Source organism: Vipera berus (genome assembly GCF_964194415.1).
Source record: "Vipera berus genome assembly, chromosome: 15".
NCBI classification, from domain to species: Eukaryota; Metazoa; Chordata; class Lepidosauria; order Squamata; family Viperidae; genus Vipera; species Vipera berus.
The window spans coordinates 5,688,207-5,705,652 of NC_138218.1; the positions used below are offsets into that span (position 1 = coordinate 5,688,207).

The 17,446-nt window shown below is 51.6% G+C and overlaps 2 protein-coding genes across 2 annotated transcripts; one reads left to right on the forward strand and one right to left on the reverse strand.

The window, feature by feature from the left end:
* The first annotated feature begins 2,400 nt into the window (after positions 1–2,400).
* Positions 2,401–13,198, forward strand: CFAP157 (cilia and flagella associated protein 157). The gene is made up of 9 exons (XM_081339551.1): positions 2,401–2,990; positions 4,547–4,818; positions 6,115–6,268; positions 6,994–7,261; positions 8,269–8,399; positions 9,299–9,449; positions 10,731–10,909; positions 11,652–11,802; positions 12,744–13,198. Exons 1-9 carry the CDS (start codon positions 2,476–2,478, stop codon positions 12,915–12,917), a joined length of 1,995 nt encoding a protein of 664 aa, XP_081195677.1. The 5' UTR covers positions 2,401–2,475; the 3' UTR covers positions 12,918–13,198.
* A 484-nt stretch (positions 13,199–13,682) lies between these two features.
* Positions 13,683–17,212, reverse strand: PTRH1 (peptidyl-tRNA hydrolase 1 homolog). The gene is made up of 5 exons (XM_081339558.1): positions 16,762–17,212; positions 15,525–15,744; positions 14,888–14,987; positions 14,636–14,681; positions 13,683–14,227 (listed from the first exon to the last, which is right to left on the reverse strand). Exons 1-5 carry the CDS (start codon positions 16,849–16,851, stop codon positions 13,979–13,981), a joined length of 705 nt encoding a protein of 234 aa, XP_081195684.1. The 5' UTR covers positions 16,852–17,212; the 3' UTR covers positions 13,683–13,978.
* Positions 17,213–17,446: the final 234 nt, after the last annotated feature.

Below are 17,446 nucleotides of genomic sequence, written 5' to 3' on the forward strand. Positions count from 1 at the left end.
CGCCCGTCTGCTGGAGAGGAGGCCTCCCTGGGCAAGGACCAGAGTCTCCATCGGGCAAGTCCAGCCAAACGTTTGTTGATGCAATAAAGATTTTTGCACAGAAAAATGGGAGAGCCACTTCCTGGATCCTTCCCTTTCCCCCTTCCTTTTCTCCAGTCTCCTTCCTTCCTTCCTTCCTTCCTTCCCCATTTTCCTTTCCTCTTCCCTCTTCTTTTTCCTCTTTCCTCCCTTCCTTTTCTCCAGTCTTCCTCTGTCCTTCCTTCCTTCCTTCCTTCCTTCCTTCCTTCCTTCCTTCCTTCCTTCCTTCCCCATTTTCCTTTCCTCTTCCCTCTTCTTTTTCCTCTTTCCTCCCTTCCTTTTCTCCAGTCTTCCTCTGTCCTTCCTTCCTTCCTTCCTTCCTTCCTTCCTTCCTTCCTTCCTTCCTTCCTTCCTTCCTTCCCCATTTTCCTTTCCTCTTCCCTCTTCTTTTTCCTCTTTCCTCCCTTCCTTTTCTCCAGTCTTCCTCTGTCCTTCCTTCCTTCCTTCCTTCCTTCCTTCCTTCCTTCCTTCCTTCCTTCCCCATTTTCCTTTCCTCTTCCCTCTTCTTTTTCCTCTTTCCTCCCTTCCTTTTCTCCAGTCTTCCTCTGTCCTTCCTTCCTTCCTTCCTTCCTTCCTTCCTTCCTTCCTTCCTTCCCCATTTTCCTTTCCTCTTCCCTCTTCTTTTTCCTCTTTCCTCCCTTCCTTTTCTCCAGTCTTCCTCTGTCCTTCCTTCCTTCCTTCCTTCCTTCCTTCCTTCCTTCCTTCCTTCCTTCCTTCCTTCCTTCCTTCCTTCCTTCCCCATTTTCCTTTCCTCTTCCCTCTTCTTTTTCCTCTTTCCTCCCTTCCTTTCCTCCAACTTTTCCGCCCTCCCTTCCTCCCTTCTCCCCTTTTCCTTCCTTTCTCCTTCCCTTCCCTCTTCCTTGCCTATCCTTTCCTTTCTCCTTCCTTCCTTTTTCTTTTTTCTCCCTCCCTCCCTCCCTCCCTCCTCCATTTCCCTTTTCCCCTTCCCTTTTCCTTCTCTCCTCCCTTTCCTTTCCTCCAACTTTTCCGCCCTTCCTCCCTCTCTTCCTTTTCCCCCTTTCCCCCTTTTTTCCCCTTCCCTTCCCTTCCCTCCCTTTTTTTTTCTTTTTCTTTCCCTCCCTCCAGGATCCCCCAGGGCAGGCCCCTCTGGCTGGGAACGAGGGGCTTTGTAGTCCAAGCCTTTGCGGAAGGCCCTTCAAAGGCTGGGCCCGGAGTGGAATCCTGGCGCCGCCGCCTTCAATGCTCCAGACAGAGGTTTGGTTCTGGAGTGGACGCCTGGCTCTGTTAAGATTCCCTCTGGCTGGGAACGAGGGGTTTTGTAGTCCAAGCCTTTGCGGAAGGCCCTTCAAAGGCTGGGCCCGGAGTGGAATCCTGGCGCTGCCGCCTTCAATGCTCCAGACAGAGGTTTGGTTCTGGAGTGGACGCCTGGCTCTGTTAAGATTCCCTCTGGCTGGGAACGAGGGGTTTTGTAGTCCAAGCCTTTGCGGAAGGCCCTTCAAAGGCTGGGCCCGGAGTGGAATCCTGGCGCCGCCGCCTTCAATGCTCCAGACAGAGGTTTGGTTCTGGAGTGGACGCCTGGCTCTGTTAAGATTCCCTCTGGCTGGGAACGAGGGGTTTTGTAGTCCAAGCCTTTGCGGAAGGCCCTTCAAAGGCTGGGCCCGGAGTGGAATCCTGGCGCTGCCTCCTTCAATGCTCCAGACAGAGGTTTGGTTCTGGAGTGGACGCCTGGCTCTGTTAAGATTCCCTCTGGCTGGGAACGAGGGGTTTTGTAGTCGAAGCCTTTGCGGAAGGCCCTTCAAAGGCTGGGCCCGGAGTGGAATCCTGGCGCTGCCGCCTTCAATGCTCCAGACAGAGGTTTGGTTCTGGAATGGATGCCTGGCTCTGTTAGATTCCCTCTGGCTGGGAACGAGGGGTTTTGTAGTCCAAGCCTTTGCGGAAGGCCCTTCAAAGGCTGGGCCCGGAGTGGAATCCTGGCGCCGCCGCCTTCAATGCTCCAGACAGAGATTTGGTTCTGGAGTGGACGCCTGGCTCTGTTAGATTCCCTCTGGCTGGGAACGAGGGGTTTTGTAGTCCAAGCCTTTGCGGAAGGCCCTTCAAAGGCTGGGCCCGGAGTGGAATCCTGGCGCTGCTGCCTTCAATGCTCCAGACAGAGATTTGGTTCTGGAATGGATGCCTGGCTCTGTTAGATTCCCTCTGGCTGGGAACAAGGGGTTTTGTAGTCCAAGCCTTTGCGGAAGGCCCTTCAAAGGCTGGGCCCGGAGTGGAATCCTGGCGCTGCCGCCTTCAATGCTCCAGACAGAGATTTGGTTCTGGAATGGATGCCTGGCTCTGTTAAGATTCCCTCTGGCTGGGAACGAGGGGTTTTGTAGTCCAAGCCTTTGCGGAAGGCCCTTCAAAGGCTGGGCCCGGAGTGGAATCCTGGCGCTGCCGCCTTCAATGCTCCAGACAGAGGTTTGGTTCTGGAGTGGACGCCTGGCTCTGTTAAGATTCCCTCTGGCTGGGAACGAGGGGTTTTGTAGTCCAAGCCTTTGCGGAAGGCCCTTCAAAGGCTGGGCCCGGAGTGGAATCCTGGCGCTGCCGCCTTCAATGCTCCAGACAGAGGTTTGGTTCTGGAATGGATGCCTGGCTCTGTTGGATTCCGCGGCTGTGTTGCTGTGTACATCCGTTTCGCCTAGCAACCGGGCCGGCATTCTGCCTTTTAAAGAGCCCCTGTTCCCGTTTCTTTCTCTCTCTCTCTCTCTCTCTCTCTCTTTTTTTTTTTCTTCTCTTTCCCCTCGCCTCTCCGGAAGGGCAGAACTCTTTAACGGAAGGTCAGCCATGGCGCCCAAAAAAAGGGGGCGCAAAAAAGAAGAGGCTCCGAAAGAGCCAGAGGTGGATGACAGTATCGTGCCAGAACATAGCCGAGAATTTTATCTGATCCAGATACGGGATCTGGAGGGGCGCCTGGCCCGGTGAGTTTGCGGGGTGACCGGGGTGGAGTGGGGGGGGGGGCAGGCTGGAAGGCAGTGAACCCCAAGTGGTTTAACCCCCCCCCAAAAAAATTTCATTTCGGATCCGGGCGTTGCTCAGCTCCCGAGTCGTCTCTCTTTTCCCAAGTCGCTGCCGAAACACAGGATTGGGTCCACTGGAAGGGGATCGAAAGCACCCGAGAATCGGATTTATTTTTTTTTTTAATAGCTCGTCGCCCCATCTTGGGCAAGGCAAATCAGAGCTTGGCAACGTTTGGCCAAGACACCCCTCTGCGTTTGGGGGTTCCTTCCCTCATTCTGGTTTCTGGCTGAGGATTTATTCATGGAGGGGTTGAAATTCTCGAGTTTGGTACCCATTTTTTTGGGGGGGGGAGGGGAAAAAAAAACCTCTACCGGTCACCCCAACCCCTTATTGCAAAAATTGGAGATTTTATGGTGCATCAGGAGCAGCTGTAGGAATCCGACGGCTGAGGGTTTTTTAAAGTTGCAATTCCACAAAGCCCTAAATCTACTGGATTTTGACTCCCAGAATCCTCCGTAATGCCCACGAGGGCCGGGAATTCTGGGAACAGAGGTCCGCGCCTCTGGAAGCAAGGACCCCTGGTAAGGGGAAGATTGTGGTGGGTGTCGGAGTGTTTTAACACAGTCCTCGACTTACAGACTTTTGTTTAATGACCGTTTGAAGTCACAAAGTCACATTTTCCCCCCGAAAATGACGTATCACCGTTTTTCGTACAGGAAGTCCTTGACATACGACCCCAATGAAGCCCGAACTTTCTGTTACTAAGCAAGACAGTTTGGCCCTGTCTTACGACATTTCTTGCCCTCGCTGTCCCCGGCGGTTGTTAAGTTAGTCACACGGTCGCTAAATGAATCTGGCTCCCCCCATTGTTGCAAAAGGGGATCAAGACGCTGCGACCGTCGTAAATGTGAGTCAGTTGCCGAGGGCTCGAATTTTGGCCAGGTGACCATGTGCGTTGTAAGGGTGACAAAGAGACATAAGTCGCCTTTTCCAGGGCCGTTGTTAACTTCGAAACAAGTCACTAAGTGAAGTGTGGTAAGGACCAGCTGTCCTTAACGACCGTCGCAGCATCCCCGTGATCAAAACTGGGCTGGTTTGCAAGCGACTCACATTTACGATGGCCGCAGTGTCCCCCGGTGTGTGTGTGTGTGTGTGTGTGTGTGTGTCACACAATCCCCTTTTGCGACAAGCAAAGTCAATGTGGGGAAGCCAGATTCGTTTAGCCACCGTGTGACTAACTTAACAACCGCAGGGGACGGCAAGGGCGAGGAGGGTCGTCAAGCAGGGCAAAGCTGTCTTGTTTCTGACAACCCAAATCACGCGACAACCGGGTTGTTAACCGAACGACAGCCGTGATTCACGTAAGAAACGGGGCAAGAAAAGCCGTCAAACAGGGCGAAACTACTTGCCTCGCTTAGTGACCCAAATCTGAGGTCGTAAGTCGAGGACTCCCCGTAGATTGATCTGGGGCGCCTGGGGTGGGGTGGGGGTGGGTGGCGGCTGTCGCTTTGCACAGGTACCAGCAGAAGTGGGACCAGCTGCAGGTAAGCGAAGAACTTTTCCGGAGCGAATATGAGAAAATGTTGACGGACAACAAGGAGATCGTGGCCTTCCTGAAGAAGGCGCTCAACCAGCGCGTGGACGAGATCGCCGACTTGACCGTCCAGCTGCAGAACCTCCAGCAGGCCAAAGACCTGGAGAAGGACGCCTTTGAGACCCAGCTGGTCCAACTGAGGCACGAATTCCAAGAAACCAAGGACCAGCTCACTGCGGAGAACATGCTGCTAAGTAAGCTCCGTTGCATCCGGTCCAATCCTTAAAATAATAATAATAATAATAATAAATGGCATTGGAGAGAAATGCGAAATGAAGTGCCTGAGCAGACTTGCACAGAATAAGATGGGATAGGATGGGATATTGGGTGGACTCGGACGGGACGGAACAAGAATGGGGTTTCAATGTGGAGAAAAGCCAAGTTTTACATCTGGGCAGGAAAAATCAAAGGTACAAGTACAGAGAAGAGCAACTAAGATGATCCAAGGCCTGGAGGCGAAAACATACGAAGAACGGCTGCGGGACTTGGGTATGGCTAGTCTAAAGAAAAGAAGAAATAGGGGAGACAGGATAGCAGCGTTCCAGTATCTGAGGGACTGCCACAAAGAAGATATTCTCCAAAGCACCAGAGGGAAGGACGAGAAACAATGGTTGGAAACTGACCAAAGAGAGAAGCAACCTGGAATTAAGGAGAAATTTCCTGACAGCGAGGACAATTAACCAGTGGAACAGCTTGCCACCAGAAGTTGTGGGTGCTGCATCACTGGAGTTTTTTAAGAAGAGGCTGGACAGTCACTTGTTTGAGATGGAATAGGTCCTCCTGCTTGAGCAGGGGGCTGGACTAGAAGACCTCCAAGGTCCCTTCCTGCTTCTATTCTATTCTAAGATATAGGATAGGATAAGATATAGGATAGGATATAGGATAGGATAGGAAATAGGATATAGAATAGGATAGGATATAGGTTATGGGATAGGTTATAGGATAGGATAAGGTAAGGTAAGGTAAGGTAAGATAAGATAAGATGATAAGATAAGATAAGATAAGATAAGATAAGATAAGATAAGATAAGATAAGATAAGATAAGATAAGATAAGATAAGATAAGATAACCTTTGTTGTCATTTTCTACTATGGGCCCACTGGCACACATTAAGAATGAAATCGCGTTGCCTGCTCTTAAAGGTGTACACATACATAGCACACATATAGACATGCTATGTACATACCTATGTATGCAGCTGCACCCTTACACATAAACACGTATAAATGTTAATCCCTATTTATCTTGGATACAAAGTGGAAAGAGGAAGCTTTGAGAGTTCAGAAGGCTGATTCTGCATGGAACAAAAGTGGGACTCAATCTGGACGTTCGGATAAAATAGGTTTTATCAAAGTCTATCCTGTTCTGCATTCACACTTTCGAGCAATGCACATCTGTGTGTCTGTGGGGGTGTGTGGGGGTGGGTTTGTGTGTGTTTGGCATCTGAGACGAATCCACGGTGGAAACGATGCTTTCTCTCTCCGGCGCAGGTGGGAAGTTGGCTGCGCTGGAGGAATTCCGGCTGCAGAAAGACGAGATTTTGGCAAAATTTGCCGAGCGGGAAAACCAGCTGAGGAAGGAAGAGGAGCAACACAAGGACGTAATCTACAACCTCGAACGGAAGGCCGTGATCGATAAAGAGAGGTCAGCAGCTCGTTCTAAACTGGCATTTTTTTAAAAAAAAAATGGGGATTATTATTTTTTTTACCTGCTAAATTAGTTGCTTCCTTGTGATTTCAATGACCCTAGTTTGGTCTAGTGGTTAAGCAACCAGGTTAGAAAGTGGGTGGCTGTGAGTTCTAGTCCCGCCTTAGCCATGAGACAATCACCAGGAGACGGTGAGTTCTAGTCCCGCCTTAGCCATGAGACAATCGCCAGGAGACGGTGAGTTCTAGTCCTGCCTTAGCCATGAGACAATCACCAGGAGACGGTGAGTTCCGGTCCCGCCTTAGCCATTAGACAATTACCAGGAGACGGTGAGTTCCGGTCCCGCCTTAGCCATGAGACAATCACCAGGAGACGGTGAGTTCCGGTCCCGCCTTAGCCATGAGACAATCGCCAGGAGACGGTGAGTTCTAGTCCCGCCTTAGCCATGAGGCAATCACCAGGAGACAGTGAGTTCTAGTCCCGCCTTAGCCATGAAAGCCAGCAGGGTGACTTTGGGCCAATCACCAGGTGAGGGTAAGTTGTAGTGCCTCCTTAGTCATGAAAGCCCACTGGGTGACTTTGGGCCAGTCCCCGCTTCTCAGCCCAGCCTACCTCGCAGGGGTTGCTGCTGTGGGCAAAATAGGAGGAGGGGGACGGCACGTTGGATATGTTCGCCCTGTCAGCTCGTTTACACGTAAGCCCTCCCCCCTCCTCCTCCCCAGAATGAAGAAAGACATGCTGCACCGGGTGAACGCCGTGGCCGCCGAGTTCCGCAAAGTGGCCAACAACCAGATGGCGGAGACCACCAAGCGCACCATCCGGGAGAACGTGGCCATCAGCCTGCAGCTGACCAAGGTGACGGAGCAGAGCCTGCAGCTGATCCAGGAGAACGACCGCCTGAAGGGGGCGCACGCCGAGGCTGCCAAGCAGCTCCAGCTGCTGGAGCAGAACGAGAAGAAGATGGTCAAGAACAGCCTCGGCCACCAGAAGGCAGGTGCCTTCATCCCCCGGGGTCGGCAACGGCGCCCCCCCTCGGGCCAAGCAGCCTGGCTCCTTGGCCCCGAGTTGGCCTCTCTGGTGCCCAGTTAACAGCCAGTCGCTTAACGAGCGTTTGAAGCTACAATACAAAGAGACCTACCATTGTATTAAAGGTATTCCTCGGCTTACGACCGGTCACTAAACGAGTGTTTGAAGCTAGAGACCTACCATGGTATTAAAGGTAGTCCTCGGCTTACGGCTGGTCACTAAACGAGTGTTTGAAGCTACAAAGAGACCTACCATTGTATTAAAGGTATTCCTCGGCTTACGACCGGTCACTAAACGAGTGTTTGAAGCTAGAGACCTACCATGGTATTAAAGGTAGTCCTCGGCCTACAGCTGGTCACTAAACGAGTGTTTGAAGCTACAAACAGACCTACCGTTGTATTAAAGGTATTCCTCGGCTTACGACCGGTCACTAAACGAGTGTTTGAAGCTAGAGACCTACCATGGTATTAAAGGTAGTCCTCGGCTTACGGTTGGTCACTAAACGAGTGTTTGAAGCTACAAACAGACCTACCGTTGTATTAAAGGTATTCCTCGGCTTACAACCGGTCACTAAACAAGTGTTTGAAGCTAGAGACCTACCATGGTATTAAAGGTAGTCCTCGGCTTACGGTTGGTCACTAAACGAGTGTTTGAAGCTACAAACAGACCTACCGTTGTATTAAAGGTATTCCTCGGCTTGCAACTGGTTGCTAAACGAGCGTTGGAAGCTCCCAACAGAGCTGTAAACTCAAGCTGGTCATGTTACCGACCCGTTTTACGACCGTGATGCCTTAGCGATTGTGACGGGCAGGCTCCGTGTCGGTCATAATTCGAGGACTCGCCTTTAACGTCCCGGATCAGACTCTCCTTTCCCCGGAGAAGCTGACCCTGAGCCACCGCGGGCTGCTCCTCTGGGCTGGAGGGCCGAAACTCCAAAATGTGAATATTTGCACGCCTTCCCTGTTGGGTAGATGATCTGGATGCTGACGGAGAAATGCAAAGAGCTGCAGAGTGAGCTGGAGGAGCAGCGGAAGACAAAAGCCCACCTGGCCAAGGCGCAGAAGTCGAGCGAGACCCTCTTCCAGCAGAACCTGCTCCTCCGGTAAATCTCCCCGCCTGCCCCGCTCGCTCCGGAATAGCGAGACGGGAGCTGCGGGATACACTCCGACGGGGCCCTGGCCATAAATTCCTCTCCTGTCCCTTATGACGGAGCCCCTTTTTCTGCCTGCGGCCTGAAGGGTGGAGAGGCTGGCGGCTTCTGGAGCATCTGCCGTCTCAGGGAAGGCCCAGCAGGAGAGGGAAAGAGGATGGAGAGGGAAGAGGGAAAGAGAACATCTTTCTTTCCTGAAATTTCTTTCTTTCTCCTTCCTTCCTTCCTCTTTCTATCTTTCTTCTCCCCCTTCTTCCTCTTTTCCTATCTTCTCCTTCCTTTCTTCCTTCCCTCGCTCTTCCTTCCTCCTTTTCCTTCCTTCCTTCCTTCCTTCCTTCCTTCCTTCCTTCCTTCCTTCCTTCCTCTTTCTTTCTTTCTTTTTCTTTCTTTCTTTCCCTTCCCTTCTTTCTTTACCTTCCCTCCCTCCCTCTTTTTTCCTATCTTCTCCTTCCTTCCTTCCTTCCCTTGCTTTGCCTTCCTCCTTTTCCTTCCTTCCTTCCTTCCTTCCTTCCTTCCTTCCTTCCTTCCTTCCTTCCTTCCTTCCTTCCTTCCTTTTTCTTTCTTTCTTTCCCTTCCCTCTCTCCCTTTTTTCTTTTCCTATCTTCTCCTTCCTTCCTTTTTCTTCCTCCCCCTTTCTTCCCTCCCTCCCTCCCTCCCTTTTTCTTTTTCTCTTTTCCTATCATCCTTCCTTCCTTCCTTCCTTCCTTCCTTCCTTCCTTCCTTCCTCCCCTCCCTCCTGTCTCCCTCCCCTCTTCCCCTCCCTCCCTCCCTCCCTCCTTTTCTTTCCTCCCTCCCTCCCTTTCTTTTTTCTTCCTCCCTTTTTCTCCTTCCCTTTTTCCCCCCTCCCTCAGAGAAGAACTCAGCCTGCTGAAAGAAGAGCTGGGCCAAAAGATGGCCAAGGACCACGATCAGCTGAAGTTACTGCAGAGCGAGCAGCAGCGCCGGGCCAACGCGGAGAGGCTGCTGAAGCACACGGCGCAGGGCCTGAAGGAAGCGCTGGTGGTGAGCCTTCCACCGAGGGGGGGGGCACCTGGACCCCCGGGACGGAATGCCGGCGGCGGCGGGGGGGGGCAGCACCGCTCCAGGCATCAATGAGACACCAATTGTAGCCGGAGTTCGAATCCAGCCAGGAGTCACGCTTGTGCCAGAGGGAGTTTTGTGTCACTCATGGTCGGACCGGGCTCCTCCTTCCCATTTTAATCCCCACAGACTTAAAACAGCCCTGCCAGGTAGGACGGGCTGAATGCGGCTGGCCCAAAGCCGGGAGTTTAGGCAGGGGTGTGTGTGTGTGTGTGGGGGGGGACACTAAAGACATTCTCGCAACCAGTTTGGATGGAGAAATCCCCTCCTCTTCAGAGCCCCCCTTACTCTCTGGAGGTAAGGTCTACTTTGTGCTGCTTAACAACTAGAACATTGGAAAGCAGGGGGTAGCAGGGGAAAGTGCTTTTACAACCCAGGTTGCATTGCGTGTCTGTGCGTGTGTGTGTGTGCAGATCGGACGAAAAGAACCCGAGCGTCACACCAACAATGTTAGTTTCCTTTGCAATCTGAGCTCTTTTCCTTCCTCTGATTCTTTTTTAATAGAAACAATGTTTTTTCTATTAAACGGTTAGTTGGCCCTGACATTCGTACTTGGACGTTTATATTTTATTGTGCTTTACTATTACTGGGTGAAATGTTAGGATATGCAGAATAGAATAGAATAGAATAGAATAGAATAGAATAGAATAGAATAGAATAGAATAGAATAGAATAGAATAGAATAGATATTAACAGAATAGAAAATAGAATAGAATAGAATAAGGATAGAGAATAGAGTGGAATGGAATGGAATGGAATAGAATAGAATATATATTAATAGAATAGAATGGAAAATAGAATAGAATAGAATATATGGAATAGAATAGAAATTAGAATAGAATATATATTAATAGAATAGAAAATAGAATAGAAAATAGAATAGAATAGAAAATAGAATAGAATAGAATAGAAATTAGAATAGAATATATGGAATAGAATAGAAATTAGAATAGAATATTAATAGAATAGAATAACACAGCTGGAAGGGACCTTGGAGGTCATCTAGTCCAGCCCCCTGCTCAAGCAGGAGGACCTATACCATTCCAGACAAACGGCTCTCCAGTCTCTTCTCAAAAGCCCCCAGGAGCGCCCACAACTTCTGGTGGCAAGCTGTTCCACCGGTTAACTGCCCTCGCCGCTAGGAGGTTTCCCCTTCATTCCAGGCTGTGCTTCCCTCCTTTGACCACTCTCCTCTCTGCTCAGGAGCAGCCACTGCCGGAGGAGGAAGACGGGGACTTTGACGTGCTGTTCCAGTTGCGGCGCAGAAACACCTTGCAGGGCATCCTCCATTTTGTGCAAAGGGGCGTCGCCCGCCTGGACACTCAGCAGGGCCTCCACGGGATCGAGAGCAAGGTGGTCAAAGTCACCAACCTATCCAGAAGGTGCGAGAGCCGCCAAAGAGACCGCGGGGCACCTCCCCGGCGGGATCCCCAAAGCTGGAGGTTGGCGGGGACCCGCACAACCCCACCCAACCGGGAAGCGTTGGCTGCGTGCTGGCAAATGGGGCTGAGGTGCCAGGGGAACAGCTGGCGTTAACAGGCCGTCCTGTTTTGCGCCCAACGTTTCCGCGGCTAAGCGAGACCTTTGTTCGGGGGGGTTCGGCCCCGTTTTACGACCTTGCCTGCCACCCTTCAGCTGTTAAAGGTGGCGACACGGCGGTTAAGCGAATCTGCGGCTTCCCCGTTGACTTTGCCGGCCGCCAAAGGGGGGAATCGCACGACAACCCCCCCCCCCGGGACTCTGCAACCGCGTCGTAAGTACAAGTCGGTTGCCACGTGTCTGATCCTTGATCACGTGACCCAGGGGATGGTGCCGTGGTCGCGTGACCCGTGCTCCCGAGTCCCTTTTTTCCAGTGCCGTCGTAAGTTGGAACGGCCGTTAAACGAACTGCTGTTAAGTCAAGGATAAGGTGTACTTTCTGTCCGCAGCGGGGAAAGGGAGAAGCACAGCCTTGAAAACGGGTCCCGGGAAACGGAGGCGAAAGGGCTGCCGAAGGGAGGTGGGGAAGGGGTCTGCAGCCTGGCTCCCGCTGGTTGAGACCCATGCACAGCCGCAAACACACCCCAACACAAGCGCACCCACACCCTCCGCTGCCCGGAGCTGATCCGGCGCTTCCCTCCGCAGCTTCTCCAGCGAGTGCCGCACCAAGGCCTCGCGCACCATCTCCCACTGCAACATTTTCCGGCTGCCCAAGCCGGTGCACAGCCTGCCCTCCGTGGAGTCCCTCTCCTCCAGCCAGCTGGTCCCCCTCCGGCCCTACGGCAGCGCCAATGAGGTGGGTGGTCAGCGGGGCTGGGGAGGGGCGGGCCTTGGCGGGAGGTGAGGATGGCTGGCTGCCCTGTGGTTTGCTTCCGTGGCTTTTGCTCCTCGTCCAAACGAGAGAGTTTCTAGTCCTCATGAAAGAGAGGGCTCCTAGTCTTCCGTGAAAAAAGGGATTCTAGTCCTCCCGAAATGGAGGGGGTTCAGATTTCGTGAAATAGGGATCCTAAGAGTTTTCAATTATTATAAAACTCATTTGGTTAATATTATGGATTTTTGCATTTTAAAACTATGCTATATATAAGAGCCTTGGTGGAGCCGTGGGTTAATGCCTCCCTAAGTAACACCAGCTGCCTGCAATTAGTGCAGGTTCGAGTCCCACCAGGCTCAAGGTTGACTCAGCCTTCCATCCTTCCGAGGTAGGTAAAATGAGGACCCAGATTGTTGGGGGCAATTAAGCTGACTTTGTAATAATGCCGCTTGGGGGGTGTATGTGAAAGCCCTAATAAGCAGGCATATACATAGAATGAAGGCTACTGCTAAGCTTGTAAGCCGCCCTGAGTCTTCGGAGAAGGGCGGGATATAAATGGAATTAAAATAAAAAATAAAATAAATAAATGAAACGGAGGGTTTCTGTTCCTCCTGAAAGAGGGTTTTTTTTAGTCTTCGGGACATAGGATTCTGTCTAGTCCTCTTGAAACGGGTTGGGGTTTCTAGTCCTTATGAAACAGGGCGCCTAGTCCTCACGAAACAGAGGGCGTCTCGACCTCATGAAATAGAATTTGCTCCTCATGAAATAGGATGCTAGTCCTCGCCAACTAGGAGTCTAGTCCTCCTGAAGCAGGAGTTCTAGCCGTTAGAAAACGGGGCCGGTAGCCCTCATGAAAACAGCACCCACACCTTAAATTTCTCCTCCTTCCGCCCCCCCCCTCCCGCCCCCGCTTTCTCCCTCCGCAGTCTTTATCGTCGTGGAGAGGCGAGAATAACAGCAGCAGCCACAGCAACCCAGCAGCCAGGAGTGCTGCCCACGTGCCAGCGGAAAGCGGGCAAGGATCGGAGGAGGTGGTGATCCGTGAAGACTTGCCGGAAATAGTGACCCACCTTGCCAGGCAGGAACTGCTCAGCAAGTAGGGCAGAAGACCAGGGGCGGGGGGGCCGAAGCTATTCCTCCTGGGGGGGGGAAAAGGGAAACGGCACGCGCACACGGTGGCTTTATTCTTTTAAAAAAATACATGGAATTGACCTGTGCAAACCCGGATAAAAACGGAAACAACCAGAGCGCCTCGTAGCCAGGAGTGGGAAATGAGAATGGCTCCATCCCTGGCAGAGACCCAACCGGCCGGGGGTGGGGGTGGGGGGGTGGAGAATGTGACAGGCCGCTGCCAGGGTGCTGGGGGGGGGCAACCTGCCACTCGCCCCCAATTGGCTGCTGTTGCTTTTTTTTTTCCTGTCTTGTAGCCAAATTAAAGTGGACGGTAGCCTTCGATCTCGGCGCCCCAAAGTCTTCCTTTTTCAAAAAGGGCGGAGAAGGGAAGCGCTTCGCCGCTCCCGGGGTGGGGAGGAACCGACCGCAGGTAGTCCTCAACTTAGGACGATGGTTCTAAATTACGGCATCCGGACAGCCACCTCGCAGTGGCCCTCTGGTTGTACGATTACGGTCTGGGCTCTCGGCATTCGCTCCGGAGATCCAGGATAGCTTGCAGGGCGATCCCGCCGGCACCTCGCTTATTGACCGCCGTTAACGGGCAGGATCCCTGACGGTCATTAAGTCAAGGACTGTCTGTGCAAATTACATTTTTCTCATCACAAACGGCTCGGGCATCAGGAAAGACCTTCCCCCACCACACACAAACATTCAAAGCGGGACTTCGTAAGAACTAGAAACATGATTTTGTTTCTCCTAAAACTGTAATTCCACAGGCACCAAAGAACAAAATATTACGCCGTGTGTGTGTGTGTGTGTGTTGCCCAATCCTCAACCTCCCTTTTGCTTTTGTAAGACCCCCACCCTGTTTTCACCACAGTCTGGTAGTTGGATTATCCGGCCGCAGCCCCTTAGAGGACCCTAACCCTAAATTCTTGGAGTAAGATTTGTCCATTGTGCAAAGCCGCAACCACTGGGCAAGCCCAGCCACAGTTCACACAAGCACACACACACAAACACATCACTCGGCTGCTTTCCTTGGCCGTTCTTATAGGTCGGTTCGAGATGGCCCTCTGCCTTCTGTTTTGTCTGGGGGGCTCGTGAGTCCATCGCAGGGACCCGGGGACTCCCTTTGGCCACAATTCTGTTGAAGATGCTGGAGAAGGATCATGGTTGCTCGCTCAAAAAGGGACGGCAAAACCTCTTGCTCCGCGTTGGTAAACTGGCTTAGGACGTAGTCTTCTACGGCTGCCTTCCCCGTCGGACGGCCGATGCCGATCCTCAGCCGCGCCATACGCTGCGGAGAGAGAAGGCGTGGAAAAGCTGCACCTGGGGGACAGATTCCCTAAACCCCTCATGCATCATCAGATCAGCCAAGCCGTTTCTCTTCTCAATAGGGCCCTGCCCCAATTCGCATCCCCCGCTCAGCAGAGGGAAACTGACTAGGACTTGCGTGCAGGCAGACGGGCAGTTCAAACCACGCACAGCGTTGCTTTTTAAGCCTGGCAACCACCACATCCGTGGCCCTCTTTAACCGGGCTCTACACCCCCCCCAAGCAAGAAATAAACTACGCCAAGCGGGCAAAGGGGGTTCGCTCGCGGTAAGCCGAGATGCCGTTTCGCAGGACTGGCAATCAAGGATCTACAGTTCCGATGGCAACACGAGGGCGTAAGGAAGGGATCGGAAAGCGAAATTCAGACCTACGTCAGAGTGCAGGCAGCTGATACAGGAACGGACTCCGTTGTGACCTCTGAAAGAGAAAACAAGGCTTGTGAGATCCTGGCTTTCCTTCAGGATGGGTTTATTTCAGTAATCCTAGCTTAATTGTGACTTAAAAGACCTGGCTAAACTCACACTAAGCCCGGAATGAGCCAGCCACTTTAGAATACCTGTACTACGACTAAGGAGCCTGCGGGTGTCTATAAACTAAAAATATAATTGTTTGGCATCAGGTACCTTGCACTGCCTCCCAGTTTTAAGGAGATCTTCCCCAGAGGCTTATCCAGATCATCGTGGACCAGATAAATATCTTCAATATTGAGGCTGAATTTTTCCGCTGGCGACAGAACAGATGGTCAGAGATGGGAGAGACCAATCTAGTTGGAGACAACTGGTTTGAATAGGTTTAGTTTTTGCGATGTGGATTCATCACACCCTTCTCTTTTTCATCCATTTTCTCCCTTCCCTTCCCCTCCCTTCCCTTCTTCATCCATTTACTCCTTTCCCCTTCCCTCCATCTTGTATAATTCACACATTACAATATGACCCAGCAGACAATGTTGGGAAAACCACGCATTCTATCTTAACTGTGTCCCTAACTCAGCCACCAACGTGCTACTCTTGCTTGGTGATCCACGGACGGTTCAATTCATCGCGTGACCCATAAACTAACGGAGCGACTTGAGTAACCCAAAGCTGGCCAACCACGGGAAAGAATCGTTCTTGGAACGGCGGAGTGACTCCCATCCGGGATGGTGCATTCAACAAACCATCATTGAAACAACCCGCGGCTCCGCCGCCTGCTAGCATATGGACCTTGAAGGAGGTGGACCTCCATTGGCAAGTGAAGAGGACGAAGCAGAGCCTGTCGTACCAGCTGTGACCACGGAGGTCCCATTGAGGTTCATGAACTTGCGAGGTTTCATCAGCAGAAGCTCAGCCTCTCCTAGGCGGGCCACCGCCACGTCCGCGCAGCATTGCTTGTCTCTCTTCCACTGGTCACCCATATTCAGCTTGGAGGCCAAGTGGTTCAGCATTGCCATGCCCACGCTGTGCCGGGTGCCAGGGAGCGTGTAGTTGCCCAGGCCGGCCACCTGCAAAGGAGGAGGAGGATGGTCCACAGTGATGGATTTAATGATCTTCTCTAACCTTCACCAGATGGTCTATACCACGGGTAGGCAACCTTGGCTTTTTTATGACTCATGGACCAATTCCCAGAAGTCCATGAGTCATAAAAGAGCCGAGGTTGCCTACCCCTGGTCTATACCACGGGTAGGCAACCTTGGCTCTTTTATGACTTGTGGACTTCAACTCCCAGAATTCCTGAGCCAGCCATGCTGAGGGGAAAGGGAGAGGTTTCCAAGCTGAGCCATGCTGGCTCAGGAATTCTGGGAGTTGAAGTCCGCGAGTCATGAGGGGGCCAAAGTTCCCCCATGCTGGCTCAGGAATTCTGGGAGTTGAAGTCCACGAGTCATGAGGGGGCCAAAGTTCCCCCATGCTGGCTCAAGAATTCTGGGAGTTGAAGTCCACGAGTCATGAGGGGGCCAAAGTTCCCCCATGCTGGCTCAAGAATTCTGGGAGTTGAAGTCCACAAGTCATAAAACAGCCAAGGTTGCCTACCCCTGGTCTATATTGTAGATGGTCTTCAGATCACATTGTCCCCAAGCTTCGGGGCTGGGGCTGGGACCTCAAGATCTGGAAGGCAAGTTGGGCAAGATCCCCCAATTGTAATTCCCTTTAAATCCGTCTTTTCCTTGCTTGCAAAGCAGCCAGATGGAACATTGCATTGGGAGAGGTGGAAACTGGGGACAACAGCTGCAACTCTTCTAAGCTGAGATCTAATCTGGATAGTAATGCAAGTCTTGTCCAGAGCATCTGGAAGGAACAGCTGGCCCACTACCCTGTCTTTTATTTAAACGTCTTCTCCCTTCTCGACCCGCATATGGAAGATTTCTGTTACAAAGAACCGGAAGGCTAACGTGACTGCCACGCTTGCTTTACCTCTTTGGGCTGCCCGGTCGCATTGACCCCACCCAACCCGGAAGCGACCGACTCCAAACCGGAAGGAGCCTGGCCATCATGGCGTCGCCTTGCAAAAGCGGCTGTCTTACCATCACCCGTTTTCGAACGGTTTGTAGCTCGTCGCCGCGGTGACCCAGAGCCCAGCGTAGGAGTTGTCTGAGGGGCTGAGGACGCGTCATGGCCTCTCCGTTTCGCCTCTTCCTCCTTCCCGAAGGCCCACTTCCGGTGCCGGCCGTAAAGTTAAAACAGAAACAGAAAAGAAAAAAAAAAGCCGAGCTCCGCCTTTGCCTCTTGGTTCAGTTAGTGTGACGTCACTAGCCCTGTGGCCTATCACGGGAGGCCTGGCGGGAAGGTTTCGGCCGCCATTTTGCTTAAGGACGGAAGCTGGAGTCTTTTTTTTAAGTCAGGCGCAAATCACAGCCGTGAAATATAATCAAAATTCTTAGGAAGATAGAAATACCTAACTTGCTATTTTGCTCTTTAAAAATCAAAGCCACGGCATCTAGGAAGCAATTGCAACAATAACAACAGCAATAATAATAATAATAATAATAATAATAATAATAATAATAATAATAATAATAATAATAATAATAATAATAATATAATACCTTGGGACTTGACAGGTTTGATAAGAATAATAGCAACAACATCAGCAACAGCAACAATAATAATAAAAATAAAATACCTTGGGAAGGACATGATAGGAATAATGATAAAAATAAAATACCTTGGGTAGGACTTCATAGGAATAATAATTATTATTATTACTAC